The following is a 27435-nucleotide window of genomic DNA, read 5'->3' on the forward strand; positions in this document are numbered from 1 at the left end:
TGTAGAAGAGTGTATAGAGATGTTTTTGTAATCATAATTATAAATGTATGCATGTATGCACTTATTTTAGCTATTAAACTATTTTGTCTCTTTCTTTTATGCCACATTCCAAATTTGAACGAAAATGACAAAACAGTTAAATTATGTTTGTTGTAGTAAGTTTTAGTTTTTATAAATGAGAGGGTTAATTGTTTTTTATCTAATATTTACCCTTAATACATCTTATGACTATAATATAATAACAGTCATACAAAAGAATCTGCACAACATTTTAATTGTCTACAATTCCCTTATATGATATAATTATAATATTCTAAACATTTGTACCTATATCTAATTAGCTGCTCCTAGCTGCATTCATGTGAGTAATGATATTGTCATTAAAAATAAAAAAAAAAAGTTAACTCACAATCAAAAAAAAACCAGAATATTCCAATTTCAAATACAGATTGCTGTCTTTAGCATGTATAATTTTATGATATTTATATGCCAATTATTTAGTAAATCAAAAGAGTAAATACATAGTTGTATTATTTTGTTCAAGGTCAAAATTTACTATCACAATAGCCAGCAACAACATATGAATGAATACAGTGTAAAATATCAACACAATGATTATCTAAACATACTATTATTATGACCTTCTAAGCCTATTCACAGAAAATTGCTACTAGGCAGACATTACTCTGTAACCCTGAGATTATTGTGTACCTGCTAATTCACAAAATGACCAGCAATCAAGGTTAAAATTTTAATTGACTAGCTTTTACCTACAACTTTGCCTGTATTATCAGGTTATAGAAAATAACCTATGTTCTTCTTCATTCCAAATTGTATGGTATATACCTACAAAGTTAAATTTCATGATAATTGGTTAAGATACTGAGGTATCAAGAGGTAATTTAAACTCATTTTCGCATGTTTAATAAGAATAACTACCTATAATAGAAAAAAAAAATGAATTAAAAATGTAGAATTATATCTATATGTATATTTTATCATTGCAAAACACAAAGCTTTTTTAATTTTATTGTTTACAAATTCTTAAATAATTTTTTTTTTTAATGAGTACAGTTGTCTTTTATGAAATTCTCATATAAGCTTATATTTTTTTTCTCATTTTTTAAACACTGATATAGTAATTGATTATTAAAATTATAGACAAGTGTGGTTCGCCTTTACTTTGTTACTATGTGGCCCTTGCCTGCCTAAAGATTGTCCACCCTCGGCTTAAGGAATAATTATAAAATTTTATATACACATACTATATGGAATGTAGAAGGGTATAAGCAATTTTTTATCTCAGTAAGTAAACATACACATTCCCACAAAAGAAATTGCAGGTAAAAGCTACTGTAGAGATAAGATTCAGAACTAGTGGTATGGTCATATAATATAGTTTAAACAAATTGAAAACCTTATTATGGATGTTGTATAAATACATTATTATTATTATTTTGTAATGGCAGTGACACCTTATTATACATTAATATTAGGTAAACAATAATGAGCGATGGAATATAACTCAAACTAGCAAATTGATCATGACAAAAATTATAGATGACATAATTAGAGATAACAAAATTCTAAAAATACCACCTACAAACAAACATGAGTTGTCTTGGAATATTTTGCAAAGAATAATTTTCCTTGAGTTAAAAAAAATACATCCAGAGATAATTACTATTATAATTTAAATGTTATTTATGATTCCTAAAGAACTTTTATATATTGAAAATAGTTACATATCTATACCAATCTATGCTTTTTTTTTCATTCATTAATATATTCAATTTCTCTCGGTAATAATATGTATCGGCTGTGCTTGCATGATTGTTTCTATTTGAAGGATAGGATATAACATTAAAGAATTTGTGTGAAATTACAGAATACATACACAGAACACCTTATTCATGATGGATACTATAGGCATTAAAGTGTATTCAGTAATAATCAAAATGCTGTTCATGTATAGAGTAGATGTTACCATGCCCCATCAAGTGGCTGTTAAATTGTTTGTAATTGTAAGTACCATAAAAGAATATTAAAACTCATAAATTCACGTAGTACTTACGTCTGGATCAACTTCCTTCGCCAACATGGTAAGTTCCTCCTGTGTCAACTTGGACAGGAGCTCGTCGACGTCCACCTCGTCGTACGTGGACAGCTCTCGTCCGTACAGCTTGGCTGGCGTCGTCATTGTCGTCGTCTTTGTCGATGACGACTTCTACAAGCACAAAAAGAAACACTTCACTCAACAGATGTTTATACTTAGATGGATACACTTTTTGGGGTTACTCTGACTTTTCACAGTACAATTTACTATTTTGGTAAATTAATTCATTGAATAAAACATTACACGAGCGATATAATTAGACATTATCACATAGAAAACGCAGAAAACACTTTAAAAGAGATAAAAACATTTGACAAGTAATTCGGCGTTCAGTGTGTTCACCACACCCACAAAATTAATTGATCCTTGCAACAAGAGTAGCAAAATAATAGCGTATTTAATAGGATTCCACTGAAAGTCAAAATAATTATTTTATTATCACTAATAATACGATGAATAATCTTACATTTAAATAAAGTTTTAAACAATTATATTTATACGACAACCGGAAAGATACGGACAAAACGTCCAATCACAAAGATAAACTAAACGTGAACTAAGCAAGTAAGCAAGCGAGCGATACGTACCGATTACTTGCTCAGTGAACTATCCAGTAACTGCATAGCAGTATGGAGTTCAAGACAAATAAGAACGAGATGGATTATAAAAGTGGCATAAAGAGAAAAAGTGATAGATAAAAATAGTGTTGTAAAAACCTGTATTGTAATTCTATTTTTATTAAATAAAAAGAAACATTTTTATTGCTTAGATAAAATTAGTTCCTTTTGTTATCTAGATAAATCAAAATTGAATGCAGGGTGGTTATTTAATAACTATGCAATGAATTATCACTGAAAATTTGCATTTTTATGAAAAAAAGCAGTTGTGGAATATTCGAAAATACCATACGTAATATTAAAAGTAAAAATGAATTTTTAAAAGGAATAAATATTTTTTACAGACAACGACGTGTGGATACGGTAACTCTTTCCCACAGGTTGCCAAAAGGTAAAGGTAAAGAAATCTCGTACATATGAGTAAAAATATGAATTTAAAATTACTGTATACTAATAAAAGTAGTGACTATAGTAGAAATGAAATATGGCGAGGATTAACTAATTTCACAAAAAAAATGTGTATGTTATTAAGTAATCATGTTTCTGTAATTAATTAAATAATTTTAATAAAAAACAAAAAATGTGCTTATAATTATAATCCCTAAAAGGACAGTCAGACAGAGTGGTTTATCAACAATGCCCTTATTTACGGCTGTCACTCAACTACTTATGTTATCAACACACCAAAGTAATGTTTTCTATTTCCAAAGACTTAGTTTAAAATTTCAATTGAAGTAAAAATTTTTATAGTCGCCCGAATTCGTATACATAATAATTGGAGATCTACAAGCCAAGGTGGTAAGTATAGGCATTATTATGTCACGATGGCTTCAAATTATTTAAATATCAACTTTAGCAACAGTCACATACATAAAATAATATTATTACCTTTAATATCTAGATAGGCTTCTAAAACCAATTTGAAGGGCAACTCAATTTAATCTAAAACCTGTTTGGTTTTAAGCCCTCTTATTATGTTCAGTGATTGATCTTTATTTATTTCTTGTAACCTTTGGACAAATTGCGAGACTTCATTATATTGATATTGAGGTAATCAAAGTGTATTCTAAATAACCTAATGTGTCCTACAGACTGACGATAGTATTGATAGCAAAGGACTTTGCAGCTGGTGTCTCCCAGTTCAAAACCAAAAATAATATAATACTACACTAGTATCTATAATAAAAATTCTTTAAAATGCATTTTACAGGATATTAATAACATGTCGTGTCTCAGTCATAGGTATAATTCTTAGTATAATTATGGTAGGGTAGGACGATAGTATCGGGAATCCCGGTGCATTGACCGCGCGGTAGGGGAGGTAGGGGAGCATTGGGCACTTTTTTACATAAATGTTAATAAAACTGTTATTTTTTATCATAATCAAAATTTTATTCCTAATATAGGGAGCACACATATTTGGTAGTAATTATTATTAAGAAAAGTTTCAATATTGTAATTAGTTTCAAAGTTACAAGAGATCTTCGAACACATGTCCAAAGTGCCCAAACCTCCCGGCGGTCGGGAGGTTTGGGCACCCATGTAGGGAGGTTTGGGCACTGTATTTAATATGCATGAAATTGCTTTACTATACTACTAGGCTTAAGTATTATATAACATTACTATAAAAAATTGTAATACAAACATTTTTTCTTATCATAGATTTTATTGTATTTAATATGCACGAAATTGCTTTACTATACTACTAGGCTTAAGTATTATATAACATTACTATAAAAAATTGTAATACAAACATTTTTTCTTATCATAGATTTTAGAAAAATTTAACAATGTGACTTAGAATCAGTACTGCACGATGTTAGACTTAATTAAACTTATCTTATATTTGGTATGATCCATAGAGGCTTGTCAAATTTATATTTTAAGCTGCCACGTTTCATCCATGTCGTTGGTGTAGGCAATTTTGTCTTTATATCCTCCAGGAGGACACTGGCTACGTCCTCGATGTCAGGAAATATAAAAGTATTTCTTAACTTACTCACTCTCATAAATTTTACAGTTGCCATCGTCTGATTAACATCTTCGATTATTCCAACATAATGGTAGACAGTTTTTTTGGTGTCAAATTTCACTAATACAAAGTTATTGATCTGGAAATTTCTATCCAGAACGATCACATCGTCTTCATCAAAATCTTCCGATTCAACAACGATTTCGTCAGAAACTGAAACATTTTCTATTTCATCATCGCTGCTAATTTTCCTGTTTTTCTCTAGTTTGGAAGTAAATTCATCAGCAAGTTTCGGAATTTTTTTCTGTCCTGTATTTTTGAAGCATTTTCTATTTTTGTTGAGCTCTTTGATCTTATTTTTTCTTTGTCTTTCTTCTTCTTCCATTTCTATAAGTCTTTTCTCGGGTGTGTCCGTCAATATTCTAGTTTTTCCCTTCTTCCGTTTCATACCCTGCAATTTCCTGGGGCCGGCCTTCGGATACGGTCTTACTACATCAGGTGTTACATTGACAGTGCCACTAATTTGACTTGTAGAGGGAGATTCCAGTTGAGATGGCCCAATGACTTCCACATTTGAACTTGTACGATCCTCTAGACTCTGATTTTCCCCTGTTGAAGGCTGTTCAGTGACAGGTTGGTCTGAAATAGATTGTTCTGAAGGAACATTACCCTCTTCCGACAAGCAGCGATCAGTTATAAAAGAACAAGCGAAATCTTCATCGGAGAAAATATTTGAATTCAATGGCCATATGCCAGATTTTTCAAATCCACTTTGAATATTCTGCAACTTGAATGCTAGTGGAATGGCTTTTGCTGCTAATTTTGGTATTTCATAAATTGTTACTGTTTTGGCCGGATTGCTTACCATCCAATCTGTTACAGCAGTGTTATAATAAGTTTTCAGTGGTCCATAGACAGTCAGGTCTAGAGGTTGCAGTTTATGGCTGCAGTGTGGTGGGAAAGTCATTAAAACAATGCCTGATTGTTTGCAAAAATCGAGAACTGGTACTGAAATATGGCTCTCATGATTGTCCAGCAGCAAAAGAACTGGCGATGAAGGCGTTGGTTTTGCGTGTTTGGCGAAATGGTGAATATATTTTAAAAAATTTGGTGATGTCATCCACCCTGAAGGATGTGCTGCTCCATCTGAACCAACAGGGGCATCATTTAGCATATATGTTTTGAAATTAACCCGTGGGAATATGAAAAATGGTGGTATTGAGTTACCCAATGCATTAATACCGCAGCAAACCGTTACAAGCGTCCCTCTTTCAGCTGACGTTACTTGCCCAACTTGCTTAGTGCCTCTGAGAGCAATCACTTTCTGGGTTCGTTGCACCGTTGATAATCCAGTTTCGTCTATATTGTAAATAGACTCAGGGCCGAAGCGATGCCGTTCATACACAGTTTTAAGATTTTCAAAAAAATTTCCGACATTTGTCTTATTGAAGCTTGTGGCCCGTGACAGACTGGTAGCCTCTGGTGTCCTTATCGAAAGTTGAGGCTGTCTTTTAAAAAATCCCCTTATCCAGTCTTTGAATGCAAGTTTCTTCTCTGTCCAGTTATCTGGTATTTTCTTTTTAATGGCAGTGGCGTATTCATAAACCAATTCGCGTGTTTTCAGTTTTGATAGTCCATGGTTTAGTTTAAAAGATGTTACAAGATATTCCGAAATTTTCTCTTCTTCATCTTTTGTGAATATTTGAGACGATATAAATTTACAAGAATTATCTTTTACGACACCACCCTGCTTGATATACCTTTGAAGGTTAGATCTTGGTATGTCATATTTATTCGCAGTACTTTTAATTTTAGCACCTTTGGAAACTTCTTCCAATGCGCGCAAAATAATATCTTTAGGGATTTCACGTCGCTTATTTTTCTTTTTAAATGAAAACGGCATTGTCCTAAAAAGAAATGATTAACCACTCAATCCAATAGGCATAGCAAAAATACACTAAAAACAGAGCCAAACATGCCCAAACCTCCCTCCTACCTGCGTGCCCAATGCTCCCCATAACCTCACTTTTCAAATAGATTAGAATAAGATTATTTTTATCAAATGTAGAAACCTAATTTACAGGCAAATATAATATTCATTAAACACAAAAGAAAAAGATAACACAGATACTTACACGTTCTTGCAGATTTCTTTGATAAGTTACATCAAATCACAAATAAAATATTTACTTCTGTACGCAGCAAACCGTTACGCGCATGTAACTTGACAACCAAGTGAAATGACAGCTGACACTTTAGATAAGCGGTGTTGCTAGTGAATAAAGTATAGTGCTGTGGTAGAAAACAAAAAATATCTATGAAAGTTTTGGAGAAATGAGGGGGTGCCCAAACCTCCCGACTGCCCAATGCTCCCCTACCTCCCCTATTCGTAATTAACTCCATTCGTGGAAATATAATGTGAATATTTTAATGTAAACATGGTCATCGTTTTATGACCAACTTCATGCAATGAAGAAGACATTTTTAATTTTTTTAGAAGTAGTTTTTAATTTTTTTAATGGATTAAAATGAAATGAACACCACCATCTATGCTATTAGTTTATATTCAAAGATTAACAAGACTAATGTTGACTATGTTGCCTCATAAACCACACGTAACTTACTACGCTTCATCAAATTGCAGCACTAAAATATAGTACTCTTGGCCGTATTTTTGAGGTGTTTTCTGACCAAAAATATTAAAATTCCTTGTTCTTAGTTTCTGATACACGATGTCCATCGCTTTCATTAGAGGTAATTTAAGATCATTTTCCAGGAAGAGCTTGGTGCCTTAAAAAGGCACATATTAAGTATTTGCGCATAGATTTCAGCTATGCTTCCCTGTATAGTTTTCGTCTGGTCCCGGATAATGGGCCATCCTTTCCTTTCCCGTAGATGTCGTAAGAGGCAACTAAAGATACTGATTGAGGAATAAGCAGCAGCGTCACTCTTAAAACATCACTAAAGCCTAACTACGGTTGCCAAACCGCCTGCCAAGCGTGGCAACTACAGGCAAAATACCCTAGTAGAGGGAGACCAATATTCAGCTGTGGACAGTGAATGACTGATAAAATAAAAATAATACAAAGCTGAAAACTTTGCTTGCATCCTGAGTTGGACTCCAGACAATTTTCTGGAGCGGTCACGATGTACCTAGCTGCCTCTTAAATTCGCCTATAGAGGTACCTGACTATAATCTAAGGTTCTTTCTAGTAGACAATAAAATTGCGCTGCTCCATCTGGACAATTGCGTAAATTGCATAATAGGACTATTACGTGATAAATCTATCAAAATGTTGATTGCTTAGGTTGTTTGTGAACTCGCAACCTTTACAGTAATAGATAGTCAGCATTCTATTATTACGATATTGCAATAAATATTGATATGCATTACAATGATATGTTTCGTCATTGAAATTTTAATGAACAGCCTTACTTCTTACTAACATAATAAAATTGTAACTAGACAATGAAAAAATGAACTTGAGGCTTGGTAATAAATATAATAGAAGATAAAACAATATTTTTGATATATTTTTTTTTTGCTCTTTGTCTGTCTGTATGTTTGCTCCAATATTACGTAAAAACTACTGCACCAAAATGTATGTAGCTTTTACACTTGTGTTCCTGAAAGCCTAACTTAATATCTGGTGTTTGTTTTATTTTGATAGGTTATCTAAAAGTGACCTTTTTGTAATTAGTTTTGCTAGTTCAGAAATCCACTTATATACTTGTACGATTTGATACTATGTACCTAGATATGCCTACCAAGTGTAGCAACTACTGACAAAACCCCCCAGGGGAGGCTTACGTTCAGCAGTGGACAGTTAAAGGCTGGTATGATGATAAGAATAATGACCTAAATATAGATTATGAACATTATTTTAATTCTCTAATAAAATTGAGCACACAAAAGTACTATTTTAGAAGCAAATTGATAGTATTAAAGTAGGTAAGTACCTACCTATAAGAATTTTTCTAATCTGAAGAATTTTCTTACATTGATAGAACTATCTATGGTATACTAACCATATTGGTAATAGGGACAAAGGCATTGTTAACAACCATTGCTGGTAATAGCAATACACACTGTTAGGAACTAGTGTATAATTCCTGGGGAATATATTAGGGCGGACCTGTCGACTTTACTTTATCCTTACCTTTTTTTTTATACAACTTAGAATGGCAAACAAGCTGACGGTCCACCTGATGAAAAGTGGTAACCGTCGCCTATAGATATGAGCAGTACCATAGACATAACAGAGTATACTGTCTCGCCCATGATACCCCCCATGCGTTGCTATTCCTGAGGACTCAAGTGTTATTCCTCTGTACCCTGTAAATTCACGCCATATCCCTCCCTTCAAACCGAAACACAGCCATGCAAACACAACTTTTATACGACTTAGAATGGCAAACAAGCTGACGGCCCACCTGATGGAAAGTGGTAACCGTCGCCTATAGACATGAGCAGTACCATGGACATAGCAAAGAATACTGTTCACTACTGCTTCACGGTTGAAACACGAATGGGACAGAGGTACCCAAGCAATCGAACAAAGTCAGTTTTGTACAAAGTCTCCCTCTGTCTATTTCTCGAGCGGGATTTTTAATAATGGGGCTAACGGCCCCCACTACATTTGATGTTGGCGAGATTTGAACTCGTGATCTTTACGGTCTATATAAGCCGGTGTAATATACCTCAGGGCTACGACAGTTAAGAGAATAAATCTATACTTTTTTCCTAAATATTTTTCTAAACGATATAGGGCAAAAGCATAAATAATTTGAGAGCTTACCATGAAATGTTTTCCGAAATTTCGGTGCCAAACGAAATACAAATTTGATGTCAAAATTACATAATACATAGCATTTAAAAATGTCAAAATATTGTTTCTTTGAATTTATGAAGGACGAAATGTTAAACTCCGTTTACTGAGCCCATTTCGGTATGAACAAAAACACAACATTGAGTCCAAAAATTAGGATTTTCATTTCATGGTAGATCCCCTGTTCATTGTCAGAAAAGTGGTCAACGAAAACCTAGTTTTCCTATACCGTTACACATGTAGGTAATGTAATCATTACTGTAGTGACGTATATTGATTAGTTTGATTGAATCGATTAGCGGTTGTTCCTGTTGACCACGCGACTGCGCCAGTTGACGTCTGGCGACCCGCCAACCTGCTAAAATTGGTGGTCGTAACACTAGAGACAGGCGATATTATTAGCTGCCCATTCGGCCACTGGCCTTCTTACCGGCAATTGTGATTGTAGCAAAAATATATTATTAAATTGTTCGCCACTGTTTACACTTGACCTAGAGCCGCTAGGGATGTTCCGCGTGCGCGCATTACCGATTCACGGATGTCGGTGAATGACCTTTTTGCTTTTAAAACAATGCACACTGGCTGCATTTAAAAATATTTACTACCAGTAATAATATAACAGTTTGACGTTGCAACAAGTTTGTTATTTGACAATGTTTTCCTTAAATTGAATTATTATCGCCAACAGTAGGTACAATTTATCTCTAAAAATGTCATTACCATATGGTCCACCGCAACCAGTTTCCCCTTTAATCAGGGGTATAAGGTTTGCTTTACTGTTAGCGGGGATAATTTATGCTCGTGGGAAACAAGCATTGTATAACTCGAAAGAAGCGCAATGGCGAGAAGATGAAGCTAAGAGAAAAGTCATCCGTGATAGAGAAAATGCAATATTGAAGGCGAAACTCGCTGCAGAGGAAAAAGAGAACGTCAGGCTGTTTGAAACAGGAAAATTGTTCGAGACTGGTAGGTTATTAATTAAACAGAGAAATATTGTCTTTTTTTTTTAATTATTTAAATTATTTACATAATATATAGTGCAAACCTATTGCATTTCCTATGCGTGCTCGTCTGAAGGTATAAATAGTTATAGATAGAAACTAGATACCTACCTACCTATATAAACGAAATAATTCCGTTTCATACTTCATTTCAATGGATTTATAGTTATAGATCTGCAAGTGTCGTAGTAAGTAAGGAAATCAAATAGGATCAAAGTTTCAAATAATGAATTATTTGTAATTCCTAGTTTCGACGAATAATGATAACCTAGAGTTTAAAAAAAATATTAATACTTAGAAATGTTTACTCAAATGCATTACTAATAAAGATTTTATGTTTAGGTGATACCGGTCATTCCACGTCTACTGGACGACAAAATGGGTGCCATTAGATTACGCACTAATTATTTTATTTTGTTATAATAACTGTTGATAATTTCACAAATACAATTATTTGCTTGTTTTATTACCAATTTGAGATTATCTTATTTTTTTTAGAAATACCACTCCTATTATAAACATAAACTTTTTGGATATTTAGGTATCTGTAAAGATAATTTAACTCTATTAAAATGTTTGGCTCTCTATTACGAATTAATTATGTAATTTTGTTGAAAATACATAATAATATAATTACATAGATAAATCGTATCCAATTTAATTCATGTGAGCAACTTGTGATCGATTAAAAAAAAACATCAAAATCGTTCCACAAGATAAAGGTACTTATCGCTTTACTTATCGCATAATCTTTTATGTCTGTTGAAAATAATGTATATCTAGTATAATTATTAATCTTCATAAAATAGGTAGGTAGAGATATCTACTTGTTGTATGCAAGCTGCATAAAGTTCAACCATTGTAAACAGATGTAAAAAGGTAGTGAAAAAGGTTTCACTGTTTCGCAATGATACGAGTATACTTATCACTTGTTTGTGAATTTACTCATATATAATCGATAACTGTATTAGTGCAATTCAAAAGTTTCTCAAAAAAATGTATATCGCATATGTACCTACACTTTCTACAGATAGGTAGTCGGTTTAGTTGTGCAAATAGAGCGTTTTACCGGTTATTATCACAGAAATACCGGTTTTCATTTTGACAACGGCGAAAGCTGATTTATGATGCCATGAGTATTTAAAACAAATAACGGAAGTGGAGTAATTAATTATGTAAGATTTCGCTTCTGATAATATTATATATAATAGATGGAAGATTCTTTCAAATTTGCGACTGCGTGATTGATGATGATTCTGATTCTGATGATACGAATTGCGTAACTTAATTGTAAAGCACCTATTATTTTTAGTCAGTAGATAGGGAAGAAAGTTTCTCTAGTGGTGACCTCATGCAAGCATGCGTAGTGTGACGCGACTCCCTACAAGAAGAAGTAGCCAAATCTGACGTGTTGCAGAGTGTTGCTGGATACAAGTAACGCGGGATCAGAGGGAGACTTTGTACAAAAGACGTTTGCTTGGGCACCTCTATCCCATTTGTGCTTCTACCGTGAAGCAGTTTGTTTGCATAGTTATGTTTCGGTTTGAAGGGCGTGAATTTACAGGGTACAGAGGAATAAAATCTGAGTCCTCAGGAATGGTAACGCATGGGGGGTATCATGGGCGAAACAGTATACTCTGTTGTGTCCATGGTACTGCTCATGTCTATAGGTGACGGTTACCACTTTCCATCAGGTGGGCCGTCAGCTTGTTTGCCATTCTAAGTTGTATACGTAAAAACATGACATAGATATACTTTATAGATTGATCATGTTTTAATTACTAGCAATTCGGCCCGGTTTTACATGAGTTGATAGAATCTTTGGATATAATATATAGCTTATATTAGTCGATAATAACAAAGCTTTCTATGGGTAAAAGAATTTTCAAAATCAGTTGAGTAGTTTGTAAGTTCGTTCATTACAAACTCTATCTTCTTTAAAATGTCGATATAGACATTAGATAACTAGATTTTATTTTATATTATTGCATGATTTACGTTTTAGTTCATAGGCAGAGCACTTTTCAAATAATCAATCAGAAATATCGAAAATTTTTCAATTGTTTTTGGATAATTGACAAATAATTGCAACATTGCCACACTTCAGTAAGCAAAAATTATAAAGGCTCTTAACTAACTGCCTATCTCGTCTTCGTACGAGTGTACTAATGACGAAAATAAACTAAATTTCCATTCTAATAATTTTTTTTTATATGGGGATTTATTAAGCCATATTTTTACTTTTCCGTACAATATTTCAAACATTTTTCTTTTATACGAGCCTTGTCCTGCCGATTACAAACACAACAAAAAAAAGAATTAGCTAAATAGGTGCAGTCGTACTGAAGTGAAACAGTACATTCAGCAATTGATTTTTATTGGAAGGAAAAGGATTGTTAGTAATGAGGTCTAATTACTCCATTGTTAATAATATACCCTGTCAGGTCGACCTCCACGCGGTTCCCCCCGGAAACTATTTATGAATTCGTCATGTTAGTGCAGGCAAGTTTACTATTTCATTTTCATCCATTAAAAAAAAAATGGTTTTTATTTACATAGATAAAAAATAACGACCTATGCAACTCAATAAGAATAGACTACCCCTTCCTTTCCCGTAAGAGTGTTGTAAGAGGAGACTAAGGGAGCTTAACAGTCAAGGAATGTGCAGCGGCGTCCCTCTTAGAACATCACCAAGTCTAATTGCATTTGTCAATCCGCTTGCCAGCGTGGTAACTATTGGTAAAACCCTCCTTTTGGTAACTTATATTTAGCTGTAGATAGTCGACAACTGATGTGATAATGATTCAACTCGGTCGTTATAGTTCTCTTAATTATAACAGCAATTGGCAAATGATATTTAATGTTTATTCATTACTTATATTGCATCAAGTACCAATAAATGTATTTTAAACTAGTGCAAAGGAAGCAACGGAATCCACGCTCCGATGAATTCAATTACCTACAAGCAGCACAAAAAAATTGTAGGAAGGTTGTTACGGCACCAGCTGGCGCACTGAATTTCTTCTATAGTCTCATTATTTTGTAATAATAACGAAAATACCGCAATAAAGTTAATACCGTTATCATGTATTGTTTTTTGAAATGCAAAGTTTTATTTGACAAAAAAAAGGACAGTGTGTTGTCGATGTTAAAATTGAACTAAAATTGTTTGTAATGTATGGTACTCAAGACTAACTAGTGCAGGGCCATAGCCAAAACCATGTTTAAGGTAGGGTAAAAGAACTTTGTGGTAGGGCAGAAGCCATAACTAATTGACCTCTAAAAAGCGAATCTGTCCAATTTTCTTAAGGCCTTTTTTTTATACAACTTAGAATGGCAAACAAGCTGACGGCCCACCTGATGGAAAGTGGTAACCGTCGCCTATAGACATGAGCAGTACCATAGACACAACAAAGTATACTGTTTCGCCCATGTTACCCCCCATGCGTTGCCATTCCTGAAGACTCAGATGTTATTCCTCTGTACCCTGTAAATTCACGCAATATCCCACCCTTCAAACCGAAACACAGCCATGCAAACACAACTGCTTCACGGTTGAAACACGAATGGGACAGAGGTACCCAAGCAATCGACTTTTGTACAAAGTCTCTCTCTGGTCTTTCATTTTAAGGGAGGACTTTGGGCCTTTTAAAATACAACACACAAAGATGAGTATACAATAGAGAGAAATAGAAATAAATTAACAAAATTATCCGCATCAACTTATTCTATAGTGTAATAGCTACGTTCCGCTGGGGGGAAAGAGATTGTTAGTAATGGAGACTGAGAATCCTATTGCTAGCAATATACCCAACCAGGTTAACCTCCTCGCCGTTCCCCCTGGAAACTATCATAATTAATTCCTGATGAATTCATTATGATGGGCTAACTGGCCTGTTTTCATTCTCATCAATCACCCTTCACTGGTGCTCCACCGGCGGATCCCATTAGCGCGGTTGGAGTTACCATTCCATTTAAACCCACTAAAAAAAAAACTACGTTCCGCTCCAGCTGTAATGTTGTTACTTTCCACGAATATAATATAGATTTTTAGAACAAAACGAGTGCCGTAAACTATTACAGTTATCCAATGGCATGTAAAATTACAATGTAATAATCTAAAATTTTGTTGAAGGGTAAAAAGTAAAAATATTGTTTCAATCAATGAAAAAGTAAGAGAAAGGAACCCGGCAAAAAAATTAACAAAATCAATCAAAATTTACAATTGGTGGAAATGTTGTGTAACATAAAAACGAATTGCAAACGTAATGAGAAACACCTCCTATTGAAAGTCGGCTAAGAAAATGATGGTCATAAACAGTACAAGCTGAAACAACAGACCTATTCAAATCTAAGCATTTTACTTGCAAAATAGGTAAGACTTTAAGATTTAAGACAATAAAAATGTTTAATTACAGGTAACATTATAGGTAGTTATTACTCGCTCAATGATTTAATGTTGACCATTGTTACTTTTACCGTACTTCTCACAAAATTTTCAAGAATAATGTAAAATTTTTTTTTACATAATTCTATAAATTTAAACAACGAATGGCGTCATTTGCAGACATGATCCCGTTATGGGAGTAAACCTGTAACCAACTCGACACTGTAAGTACCTACCTACCTATACTTACAAGATGTAAGACCAGTTTTGTGCAGTTTTTATTTTAATCTGGACACGTTTCAAGTTTCACTCCAAAACTTTCTACAGGATACTGTTTGTTACGATCACATGTAAAATATTTTAAAAAGCTTAGCAAGTAAACAGTACCAACCTAATACTAAACAAAATAATTCTAATCAACTAACTAGTATTACGGACAAATAACATCAAATTTAGTAAAGTACTAGTACCATTTTGAACAGAGTTTAAAAAAAAAGACATTCTCAACTGGGTTGTTTTTTTATGTTTGTTACCTCATAACTCCGTCAGTTATAAACCGATTTGGAAAATTATTTTTTTTCTCTGAAAATATATACTTGCTATTAGATCACTCTATGTGACAAGTTTGCCATCGTATATTAAATTTATTTTTATGTATCCAATGTAAATTATATACAATAAACATTTTACAATAAAATACAATACTTACAGATTGCTCCCATAAAAGGAAATATGAAAAACGGTTCAGTAGATTAGTTTTAAATCAAAATATGTAACTGGTTTTACTACAGTTGAAGGCAGTTTTTTGTCGAACAAAATGTTAATTATTTTTTAATACTTTTTGATTTTATACAATTTATTTTATTTATTTCTTCAACTGAGTGAACATTACACTCTCCCAATACGCTCACCTAGGAAAGTATCATTTCTATGAGTTATATATCAAAATTATGAGTAACTACTATTAAGCTACTAATTGATTATCACATTACAAACATAAGCTAGCAATTATTGCTATAGGTAGGTGAGGTAGATACAAGCACAAACATTTGTACAGTACAAACGTTCTAGTTTAGGCATTTTCTATATATGTATTTTCAAGTATATTTATCAGTTGCATATTACCCATAAGTTCTGATTAGTTTAGGACTAGATGGCGCATATGTCGAGAATACTTTATTTATTAGATATCTCATAAACCGTCTTATAGGCAAAGATCATAAGTACTTTCTTCTAATATGTTCTTATTAGGAAAAAATTATTTTTAAATTTACCCTGTAAATACCTAAGCACCTTTTCTAGTAAAAGTATAGTATAAAAATATATATAAATTAAATATCAGTTGCGATCAAATCGAACTAAACACAAGATTAACATAACAATAGATATTAATCAGAACAAGAGCGTGCGATTCGAATTGATCAATCGAGTCGTATCGATTGGACATGATCTACGTCACGCTCTCCGGCCGCATAGGAAGTGCGATATGAGTTTTAAAATATGGTTGGTCACGTATTACCTACCTATATGAAGTAAAAGTATGTTGAATGCACGACCTATGGTGATTTAAGATTTAACAGATAAAAAACAATGGTAAGTAGTGACAGTGCAAGTACAACATAAGTTGTTATTCGATTAATATCGATTAAATGTAGTAGCCACTGACAATTAATATTAGTAGTTAACTAGTTTATAGGTTTAATTTTATATATTTATAAATTTTATGTTTGTATAGTCTGTTTCAATACAACTTACTAATTTAGTATTAAAATTTTATTGAAATTATTACGGAAATACTCTAAATGCAATTAGTAATAAACCGAAATTCGAATCATTCAAATCGAAATTCAATAACTCAATCGATTTTTTAATTGTACTATACTATTATTGGAAATCAGAAGACTGTTTCTTGGTCGTGTAAATGTTTCGTTTTGTTACATAAAAAATCCGAAACCAGTAAATTTAATTTGTATTTGAAATAATTTAAGAGTACCTACTCCACAAAAAAAAAAACGGGGTAATAATCATACAACCATACAAAACTACATATTACTAGTTTAATAATTGGATACTGTAAATTGACATAATTTTGATACAACTGACAAAAAAAATTGTGTAATGTTCTCAAGGCTCATGTATGTATGTGAGTTGCTTTTTTCACTATAACTTCTAAATGCTTGAACATTTTTTTTTATACAACTTAGAATGGCAAACAAGCTGACGGCCCACCTGATGGAAAGTAATAACCGTTGCCTATAAACATGAGCAGTACCATCGACATAACAGAGTATACTGTCTTACCCATGATACCCCCCATGCGTTGCCATTCCTGAGGACTCAGATGTTATTCCTCTGTACCCAGTAAATTTACGCCATATCTCACCCTTCAAATGAACCACAGTCATGCAAACACAACTGCTTCACGGTTGAAACACGAATGGGACAGAGGTACCCAAGCAATCGACTTTTGTACAGTCTCCCTCTGGTAAGAACATATAGAATCATACCGAATGACACTAGATATATATTTTTTTTTATAATTAACAGAGCAAAATGTACCTTGCTAAATTGCAACTGTGCATAATCCTTGACAATTTTCATTGTATCCTGAATGTTACACAAAATTATTATCTACTTTGTACTATATAATAGTGGCATTACAGTGGGTATAACTGGCACATATAGTTTATTAGAATGCGACGCTGTTTGCCAACACCACTCAATTACCCTGTAATTATATATAAGTACGTCAGATGTAGGTGAAATGATAAATGTGTTTAGACTCGTGGATGATCACAACGGATGTTTTAAAATTATAATCTCGTGTTAGAGTAATTTGTAATTCATATTCTAATGGGTTGGATTGGTTGAGTCGTTGTGGTAAACGTTTGTTATGTACTTTTAATTCCAATTTTAAACAAATCAACATATAAATGAGTGAAAACAATGTAAATGTCAGCTTGTTTGCCAATCTGAGTATCATAAAACACCATAAAAAAGTAAATATTTTTTATGTAATTTTTTTAATAAAATAATATAACAAATAATATGACATAAGATATAAGCTTTTCGTGTGGTGATAGTAAAAATTAAATATAATAATAAATTAAATATAATATAATTAAATATAAAAAAAAAACAAGAATGAATACTCATCAACGAAGTTGTCCAAGTATATTTTATACTTGGATATTCTATATATGGTAACTGAAATTATAAAATGATAGAGTTAACACATGTTAACCTAAGTGTATTACGAATAATAATTTATAAACCTGAAATAATAGAGCTAACATACAAATGAATTGGGAATAGTAATCAATTGTGTAAAATAGTAGAACTAACATGTACCTAAGTGTACTGGGAACGGTAATCTATAATGTAAAATAGTAGAAGTAATATGTACGTAAGTGTACTGGGAATGGTCATTAATAATGTGATTTAGTTGAACTAACATGTACCTAAATGTATTGGGAATGGCAGTTAATAATGCAAAATAGTAGAACTAACATGTACCTAAGTGTACTGGGAATAGTCATTAATAATGTGAATTAGTTGAACTAACATATACCTAAATGTACTGGGAATGACAATTGATAATGTGAAATAGTAAAACTAACATGTAATCTATAATCTAAAATTGTAGAGCTAAGATAAACTGCAATATATTGGAAATGATAAAAAACTACATTAACTTAAATAGTTAAGCCACTAAATACATGATAATAACTGAGATGTCAATTGTCAAAATATAAAATTTGATTTCAAAGAAAACTAAATCTAGCGGCGAAAAACAAACTTTTTTTCAAAAAGGAATTCATCTTATAAAATTATAACTCTCACATCATAACACGTCGCCATATAGCAATAAAAAGAAATATGTACATACTTCATTATATATTATAAATCATATACTCGTAAAAGCGAGTGATCTTCCCTATTCTATATATAACAAATAATTCAATAAAACATCAGTTGTGGACATTCCTTTGTAGCAGAGACACCGCAAGGTCGAAGATACACCCACACATATACGCCAATGACAAAATTTGACTCACTTCCTAGCTCCAACTAGGTCTAGGTAGATATGATTTTTTATTAGGCTAATATCGTGTCATAAATTCAGAATAATTCTTCACTACATTTGTACCGACGTAATGGGTTGTATAATATAATCGTGCGAATCTTGTTTACAACTCTTTTCACATGAAATCGTTAACTATTACACAAACTAAATACAATATATTTAGGGGGAAAGGGATTGTTAGTAATGGAGACTGAGAATTCTATTGCTAGCAATATACCCAACCAGGTCGACCTCCTCGCGGTTCCCTCTGGAAACTATCATGGTTAATTCCTGATGAATTCATCATGATAGGCTAACTGGCCTGTTTTCATTCTCATCTATCACCCTTCACTGGTGCTCCGCCAGCGTATCCCGTTAGCGCAGGCGGGGTTACCATACCATTTTCACCCATCAAAAAAAAAATACAATATATTTAAATTAAATTAGATGCCGCGAAGCTAAGCGTGCTATAGGTATTTATTCTACTTATCGCCATAAGCAATATAATATTTGTTAGGAGTATTTGTAATGTTCAAGAGTATATTAATCCCTTTATTCATAAAAACTCAAAGTGTCTACAAACCTACTTGAACTATTACATTATTTTGTCACTTTCTTTCAAATTGGAAATCTAATACAAGTGAAAGAGATAAAACAATTTCAATAGCTAAAATAGATGTATAAGAGGACGTTTTATGAATAATAATTTTTTGACATTTTATGAATAAGGGGTTTTTTATTTAATGAATGATAATGAAATGGTAACCCTGCCTGCGCTAACGATATATGCTGGCGGGGCCCCAGTGAGGGATGACAGGTGAGAATGAAAAGACAGATCAATTAGCCTATCGTGATGAATACACCTGGAATTTAGCACGATGGATTCCACGTGGAGGTCGACCTGACAGGGTGTATTGCTAGCAAAAGGACTAGTAGTCCGCATTAAAAACAATCAACGAATTTTGCAACATCGCATTGTCCATATTGTCCATGTGTTCGCTCAGAACGGTGTGGTCATAATTCTTGCTGTTATAAAAAAATTTGTTCTTAAATTTAGCTAAATAAATTCAAAATATCGATATCTACACAAGCAAGCACGACTATTCGAAAGAAAGAAATGTATATTTTATTTTTAACCCTTTTAAAAGTAGTCAGATAGTCGTAAATATTATTATGATGAATATCATATTATCTATGTTAATACAGAGCTTTATATATCTACCAATCATCTGGTAATGGTAAACAAGCTGACGTTCCGTTTGATGGAAACTAAGAGTCACGAGCAGCACTTTATCTTAAAAGTCTATGGAATATAAAAAACCGGTTTTATTTTTAAGTACCGTCTTCGCGTTGGTTTTTTTTTTTTTTTTTTTGAAATGAAACAACTATTGTTAGTCACTGACAGTGGAACTTTTTATAGATAAAAGGATTTTTTAAAAACTCGATCGAATAAGTTATTTTTGAGTTTATTTATTACAAACAAATATACAAAAAATAAAATGCTTTCCTCTTTATAATATTAGTTCGGATGTAATACAATTCTAAAAGAACAGAGACAATTTAAATCGATTTGTAGTTTTTTGTTTTAGTTAGTTTTTGGTTTTTATGAATAAGGGGGTTAATTTTTTTCAAGTACTTACATATACCTATTTGTGTATGGTGAATAAACTCAAAAACTTTTTTTATTTTTTTTAGATTTTTAAATTCTTTCATATATGTAAACATATATTATTAGTGAGTAACGTAAGCTATATATTATTTAAAAATACAGATATTTACAAAAATTATAATAATATAATACAAAGTAACGCCTATAAAAGTTACCTGTCTATTTATGCGAAGCCAGGGTGAGTTGCTAGTGTTTAATAAAACTCAAAGAAAAACATACGACTCTCAAATTACGTTCACGATAATACGATATACTCGAATACCTTTCTAGTCGATTTCAACTACCGCGAGTGCTAAAAAATTTTAGAGAACTATGGTTATTTACCCTTAAATGACTACAGTATCCAATCTTATGGGTATACGTGCGCAAGCATAAGCGACAGATAGTACGATACTGTATCAATATTTGAAAAACATTTCGATTTCATAATTAACATGTCTACGTGAATTTTGTTATTTGCTCTTATACCGGTCATATTCAGCGTTCAAACATTGAACGTTCTGTCGTAACTATTTTCACTACCATTTACAACCATTTCAATTTTTGGATCCTATAGCAAATTCCAAAATATGGTTCCACTTTTATAGTTTTATAATGTCTCGCAAATTACTATTGTAACTGAAATAGGCAAATAAAGCTTACAGCCCACCTGATGGAAAAGGATAACCTGATATGAATATGATTGAATGAATGAAAACCAGGGGGAGACTGTACAAAAGTCGATTGCTTGGGTACCTCTGTCCCATTCGTGTTTCAACCGTGAAGCAGTTGTGTTTGCATGGCTGTGTTTCGGTTTGAAGGGTGGGATATGGCGTGAATTTACTGGGTACGGAGGAATAACACCTGAGTCCTCAGGAATGGCGACGCATAGGGGGTATCATGGGCGAAACAGTATACTCTGTTATGTCCATGCTACTGCTCATGTCTATAGGCGACGGTTACCACTTTCCATTAGGTGGGCCGTCAGCTTGTTTGCCATTCTAAGTTGTATAAAAAAAAAAAACTCTTTATTGTTCCCTTCAAAAAATTATACAGATTATAAATATTAACAATTTGTACATAAATAAAATGAATAATTAATTACATAAACTTAATTACATAAAAGCAAGATAAATATATATACATATGCCCTTGGTACCACTCATATGTTGCAATACTCAGATAGGTACTATGGCGTTATGTATCTATACCTTGCATTTTAGAAAAGCAGTCAATTTTAAAATCGTGCCATAATATTCAATTGCGTACAGAATAATTTCATTTGTAAAAAGAATTCGCGTTCGTTAATATTGATGATTATTTTAATTATCAGTTTTCTCAGAAAGACTGATTATTCCATTTAAGAAAGTAGCGAATACACGATATTTCATAAGTAATGAGAATCACTCTCAATTTCAAATGCGAGTACATAAATTTATTGCATCTATAGAGAATTTGTGTATACCTATATCATAGTAAAATATATATTTAGCTGCAAAAACAGTTACAACTCGTTTCGAAGTTCTCAATTCGATTGTATTTTGTTATGTTTTTCATCTGTAAGGATATACTTACAGATTGGTCCCATAGATATATCATCAAAATCGGTTTAGTGGTACAGTTTATAGACCAAAATAACTAATTTTAACTGGTTTAAGTCGGTTTTTTGTGGGACACATTATAATATTCATTTAAAGTAATTGATTTTTTTCACAAAAGAAGTCAATTTTCTTTGTGGGACACTATCTTTGTCTAGTTCTTGATAAAAGACACTCCTTTTACTAAATCACTAACTTCCACTGTTTTTATTTAAAAATATAATATTTATACTTATTACCGGTTTTCAGTGTGGATTTAAACATACATTATTATAAGCAATGCAATTCAAATTTTGCTATGTTGTTTCATTTTGCAAAAAATACCTCGTCTGTGCATATCTGGTGAATAAAAGTGATATAAGATGTGTAAAATCGTACTTTTACTAAAGAAATATGAATTGAAAAAGCTATGTTGAGTAGAGAATAGTTAATAGCTAATACAACAACCCATGTTATAGAATACTAGCGACCCGCCTCGGCTTCGCACAGGTGCCATGTAGAAACAATGTGGTGTCAATGTGAAGTAATTAATAATATGACTATTGTATCCGTCTATATAGCTTTCCAAAGTCCACATAATTTGTATACTTTTTAACCATTAAAATAGTTATAGAAAACTATCTTCATAACATAGAATGCAAAACTTTATTTGTAGTCCTAATAAAGGGAAAGAATTCCATTATACATTATTTTGTTATATTTTAGCATTTTCGATGATAGCTCTCAGTCGACTAAATTTCTTCCGATATTTTTAACAATTATCGTCATATTTCACCAAATTAACACGTAACGATATTAAACTATATGTATAAAACCTTCTTCTTAAATCACTCTATCTATTGATGAAAGCCTTATTAAAATTCTTCGTAATTTAATAAATCTAAACATACAGACGACGGGAAGCGACTTTGTTTTATACTATGTAAAAATATTAGGACTTAGTTTTATGCACGTTTTTTAACCTTTAGGTTAAAAAACTCTGTATATTCCGTTTTACTTTTTTTAGACTTACTATGTTTGGAACTAAAAGTAATTAGAAACATGAAGTAAATAAAAAAAATGCATTTAAACTTTAATAAACTTCTCGTCATAACTTTCAGCTAGAGTTTTGTTTATGAATGTATATCCAGCTTATTATATGTGAATGTTGATGTTGGGAATGCAGATTTAGCTCGGGATTAGTGGCCGTGACGTCCGCTTACTCAGATCTGGACGTTTTTGCTTCCCACCCAATAACATCGGCAGCACTCCGTTCCACTCACGTTTGCCGTTACATGTACATGATAAAAACCTTTGGACATAAGCATATTTAATTTGCCTCGAATGTTATGCCCATCGCAGGATGCAAGCAGAATTTAAAACTAAAATATACATATATTTACTAGCTCTTATCCGCGACTTCGTCTGCTTGACTGCAATATGTTTTCTGACCAGGATATAAAGTAGCTGTATTTGTATAGCAAATTTCATACTGATCGGTTAAGCCGTCAAGGTGCTAAAAGGTAACAATCAGACAATCACCGAGTTTGTTTGTTCACAATTTCTGTTCTCATCATAGGCATGTTTAAAGCGGGCTGGGTGGGCCATGCCCACCCGTAAATCGCATGATGCTCACAGAGTACATAATATGTGTAATAGATTTTAAATGATAATGTAAGATACCCTTTAGAGAACTATATTAATCTATGGTTTGTAATCTGGCATAGACACGATAGACACTTAAGAGAAAGAATTAAAGATGATATTTCTGTTCACTCGTATACTTTTATTATACAATATGTCCAATCTAAATAATACAATATGCCTTTTCTAAGGGACTAAATCCCCCTGACAAGTAATATTAGATGCGTCAATAATTCTAATGCCATGACAAAATCCAGTTCGCATTTCGCTACAAAACAAAACGTAAAGTTGACCTTTCCACAGCGAGTCATCGGACGAAATCTGCATTTTCTTCTCACAACCTTGCTATTTATTTTTAAACGCTTTGCTTTTATTTGATTTCCAAAAATGTACGTATCTCGCTGAGCGAGAGCACTGCGATCTATTTTAGATTCGGTTGCACGCAATTCAACAACGTTGTATTCGAAAATTTACTGGTTGAACGATATTCAACTCTGCTCACCTACATTGAAGGTATTATATTATTTGTACCGAATAATTATATTGATTTTATTTTAATTCTTTCAACTCTAAAGATCTTTTACCGATTAATTTATGAGACGCTCTATTTACTACAGAATCGTTTTAAATGCTAAAGAAAGTTCTATTACCATGTTTTGAAATTTAAAATAATGATTTTAAACATTACCAGTAGAAATCAGGAAGAGAGTATATGTAATAAAAAATATAGCAAACAATTATAACCTATAGCTAACCTACCCACGCCAATGCTTTGTTAAAAGTCAAGGTTGATCGAAAATACTAGTATCATGACAAAATTATAGTACATATGTTCAAATTCTTATTTATACTTATTTGCTGCACATATATATAAATATACATATTTTGTGTCATATATATTAGTTTTATACGTAATAAGTTTAAATTCTATATAGTTAGGTAATTATTAATATTTTTCTCCCTCGTTAATTTTATTTTATTGTCTCACTTGCTTATTAAATTTAATACATCTCTGCATAGTTTAAAACAAAGTCGCCTGCCGTTGTCTGTACGTTCAGATCTTTCAAACCACAGAACAGATTTTAATGCGGTTTTCATAAATAAATCACTCCGTGATTCAAGAAAATATATTTTGATATATTTATTTATTTATTTAAACTTTAATGCACAGTAAATTTCTATGTACATTTGGCGGACTTATCACCGGACGGTGTTCTCTACCAGTCAACCATTGGACAAACCGAGAAATACATAGGCGGTGCATTTTTGTATAGAGAAAAAACTAAAGCAATTATGTGTATATTTCAATCTGTATTTATGTTACTGTATTTCATTTGAATTATTCACTTGTCATTGTATATTTTTATTTATGGTGCAATAAAGAGTTAAATAAATAAATAAATAAATTATATCTGCCACGAATAACATTGATTATAGATACTACAACTAAATCATTGAAACGTGTATATTAATTTTATTTTAAAAAATTAATCTCATTCAACATTTTTTCATTTCTTTATATTTAATTTTATTATAAAAAAAATACTCTTGAGCTTTATATAGATTCAAGTTTATATAAAATAAATAAATAATTTGAACTTAACTTCAAAAAATATTATCCTTGTGAGAGTCTGGAGTCTGAACTAGGTCGGAACCTATACTACAGGTTTCAACCTAGTTAAATTAATTATTAAGCAATAATATATATATAATTTAATATACAGGACATAATTCGGAGCATGCGTGCAAAGCAGCGGGGAACAGCTAGTTTCTTTTTTTTATAAAATAAAGTACATAATTACACACACACGATCACATTACATTTGCGGGACTTGGCTCGAAATTTGTTTTGGCTGTCGAGCAATTAGCGCTTGTTGTTCTGTTGTCTTCGCACCATCTTTGATTACCTACTGCGCTGGCGTAAATCTTCCGCTAACAGCGATTTTTATGTAACTTGGAATGGCATTTATTTATTTAGTTTATTTTTTATTATAACACAGGGGGTAAATGCACATGCAGCTAACCTGATTGTAAGTGATTACCGCCACCGATTACCCGCAACTTCCCTAACGTATAGCGATAATTCGATTTTGACTTTGAAAAAAGAAACTTTTTAATATTGTTTGAATGAATGACACATCTACAGACATAACTATAATAACAACTTTAATATAACGCTAGCGATTCGACCTGGCTTCGCACAGGTAGATAAAATTTTCGAAAATAATATATAGCCAATATATTTTATAATAATGTACAACAACTAACCTATAAGTGAAAAAATTTTTAAAATCAGATGAGTAATTTTTGAGTTTATCCAATTCAAAATCCAAAAACAAACATCGTAATGTGTAAACGATTTGATTATATTTTCTCTTTATAACATTAGTATAAATTGACAAAAGCTGACAAATACGTATAATAATTATTTCAAAGGCTACTTGAAAGTCGATCTGTATATTTGTACCAGTCTATCATACTTCTTATAAGGATCAGAAGGCTAACGGATCAATTGAGGTTAAAGTTATGAATCGCTATAAAATTTCCCATACTTAACATTATAAATAATTAATAAACTTAATGACATATATCAATAAAGTTTCCATAAAAAAAAAACTAACTCACTGAGTTAACGAGAGTACTGGTATAAAAACATATAAATATAAAACGTACTAGAAAAAATAATTCAAAGAGAATTAATAAATAAATTTTCCACGTTAGGTAAGTAATAAATTATTATATAATGAACAAATTGTCAAACAAAATAAACTATTCAATGTAAGTACATATAACCTGTAGTTTGCTAACAAATAACTGCAGCAAAATGTTCACGGCATAGATTTGGTTTTAGTTCGAATATAAATTTCAGTTTTTTATAGGAGAGAGTACGATGACCTCAGCTGTTGAAAATTCCTTACCAAACAATAGATACGTACAATGTTTCTAACAAATTAGATGCATCATCATTAAAAAATTGGCATCTGGCACATCGCCAGTTCTCGGTTCGATTACCGACCCAACCGAAATATGAAAGTAAATCGAAAACAAAAGATGTTTCTCTTTATTTTATATTTGAAGGCTTTGACCACTATTTTTATTAAAACTTCAAATAGATCAAAGATATCGATTTTTATATTTTATAGACGATAAATCTCAATCATCAATTCCATAAAGTTTATACATTTAAACCTTAGAAAAAATATTTTTGATAAAAAGGTATCCTTCTCTATAACTAATCTCTACTCATGTAGGGATATGTATAAGATAATATATAATTTTTGCTGCCAGTGTAATATATGTATAAAAAACTTTTAACTAAAGAGGTTTTAATATTGCCAAGCCAATGCTCTTAAATACTTTAATAATTGCAGTCTTTTTAAATTACCCTAAAGCCTGACCAGCTAAATGTTAAAACTAATACCAAAAATGTTTTGAATTTGTCAGTTGACTATGTAAATCACTTTTACAAAAGAAGTGTTTACCATAAACAAATTAAAAAGCAGTGTGAATTCAAAGCAAGGAATAGAAATTAATTCAAAGCATAAATACAAGGAGATATTTTTTTACAAAAAAAAAAT

General features: G+C 32.0%; 3 protein-coding genes across 4 annotated transcripts in view; 1 reads left to right on the plus strand and 2 right to left on the minus strand.

Moving 5' to 3' along the window:
• Window positions 1–27435, minus strand: part of LOC113515667 (tropomodulin-1) — a 55166-nt gene that overhangs the window by 22860 nt on the left and 4871 nt on the right. For both annotated transcript variants that reach the window (XM_052893354.1, XM_052893353.1), the window contains exon 2: window positions 2075–2227. In XM_052893354.1, the coding sequence (XP_052749314.1) occupies window positions 2075–2227 (153 nt within the window). The remainder of the gene's footprint in view (window positions 1–2074; window positions 2228–27435) is intronic.
• Window positions 4421–7062, minus strand: LOC128200293 (uncharacterized). The gene is made up of 2 exons (XM_052893352.1): window positions 6841–7062; window positions 4421–6612 (listed from the first exon to the last, which is right to left on the minus strand). The coding sequence occupies exon 2, from the start codon at window positions 6606–6608 to the stop codon at window positions 4569–4571; it is 2040 nt and encodes a 679-aa protein (XP_052749312.1). The 5' UTR covers window positions 6609–6612; window positions 6841–7062; the 3' UTR covers window positions 4421–4568.
• Window positions 10068–11008, plus strand: LOC116413242 (uncharacterized). The gene is made up of 2 exons (XM_031911171.2): window positions 10068–10500; window positions 10878–11008. Exons 1-2 carry the CDS (start codon window positions 10245–10247, stop codon window positions 10925–10927), a joined length of 306 nt encoding a protein of 101 aa, XP_031767031.1. The 5' UTR covers window positions 10068–10244; the 3' UTR covers window positions 10928–11008.

This window comes from Galleria mellonella, unplaced genomic scaffold, assembly GCF_026898425.1.
Source record: "Galleria mellonella isolate WM207_F2 unplaced genomic scaffold, CSIRO_AGI_GalMel_v1 utg173, whole genome shotgun sequence".
Classification (NCBI taxonomy): Eukaryota; Metazoa; Arthropoda; class Insecta; order Lepidoptera; family Pyralidae; genus Galleria; species Galleria mellonella.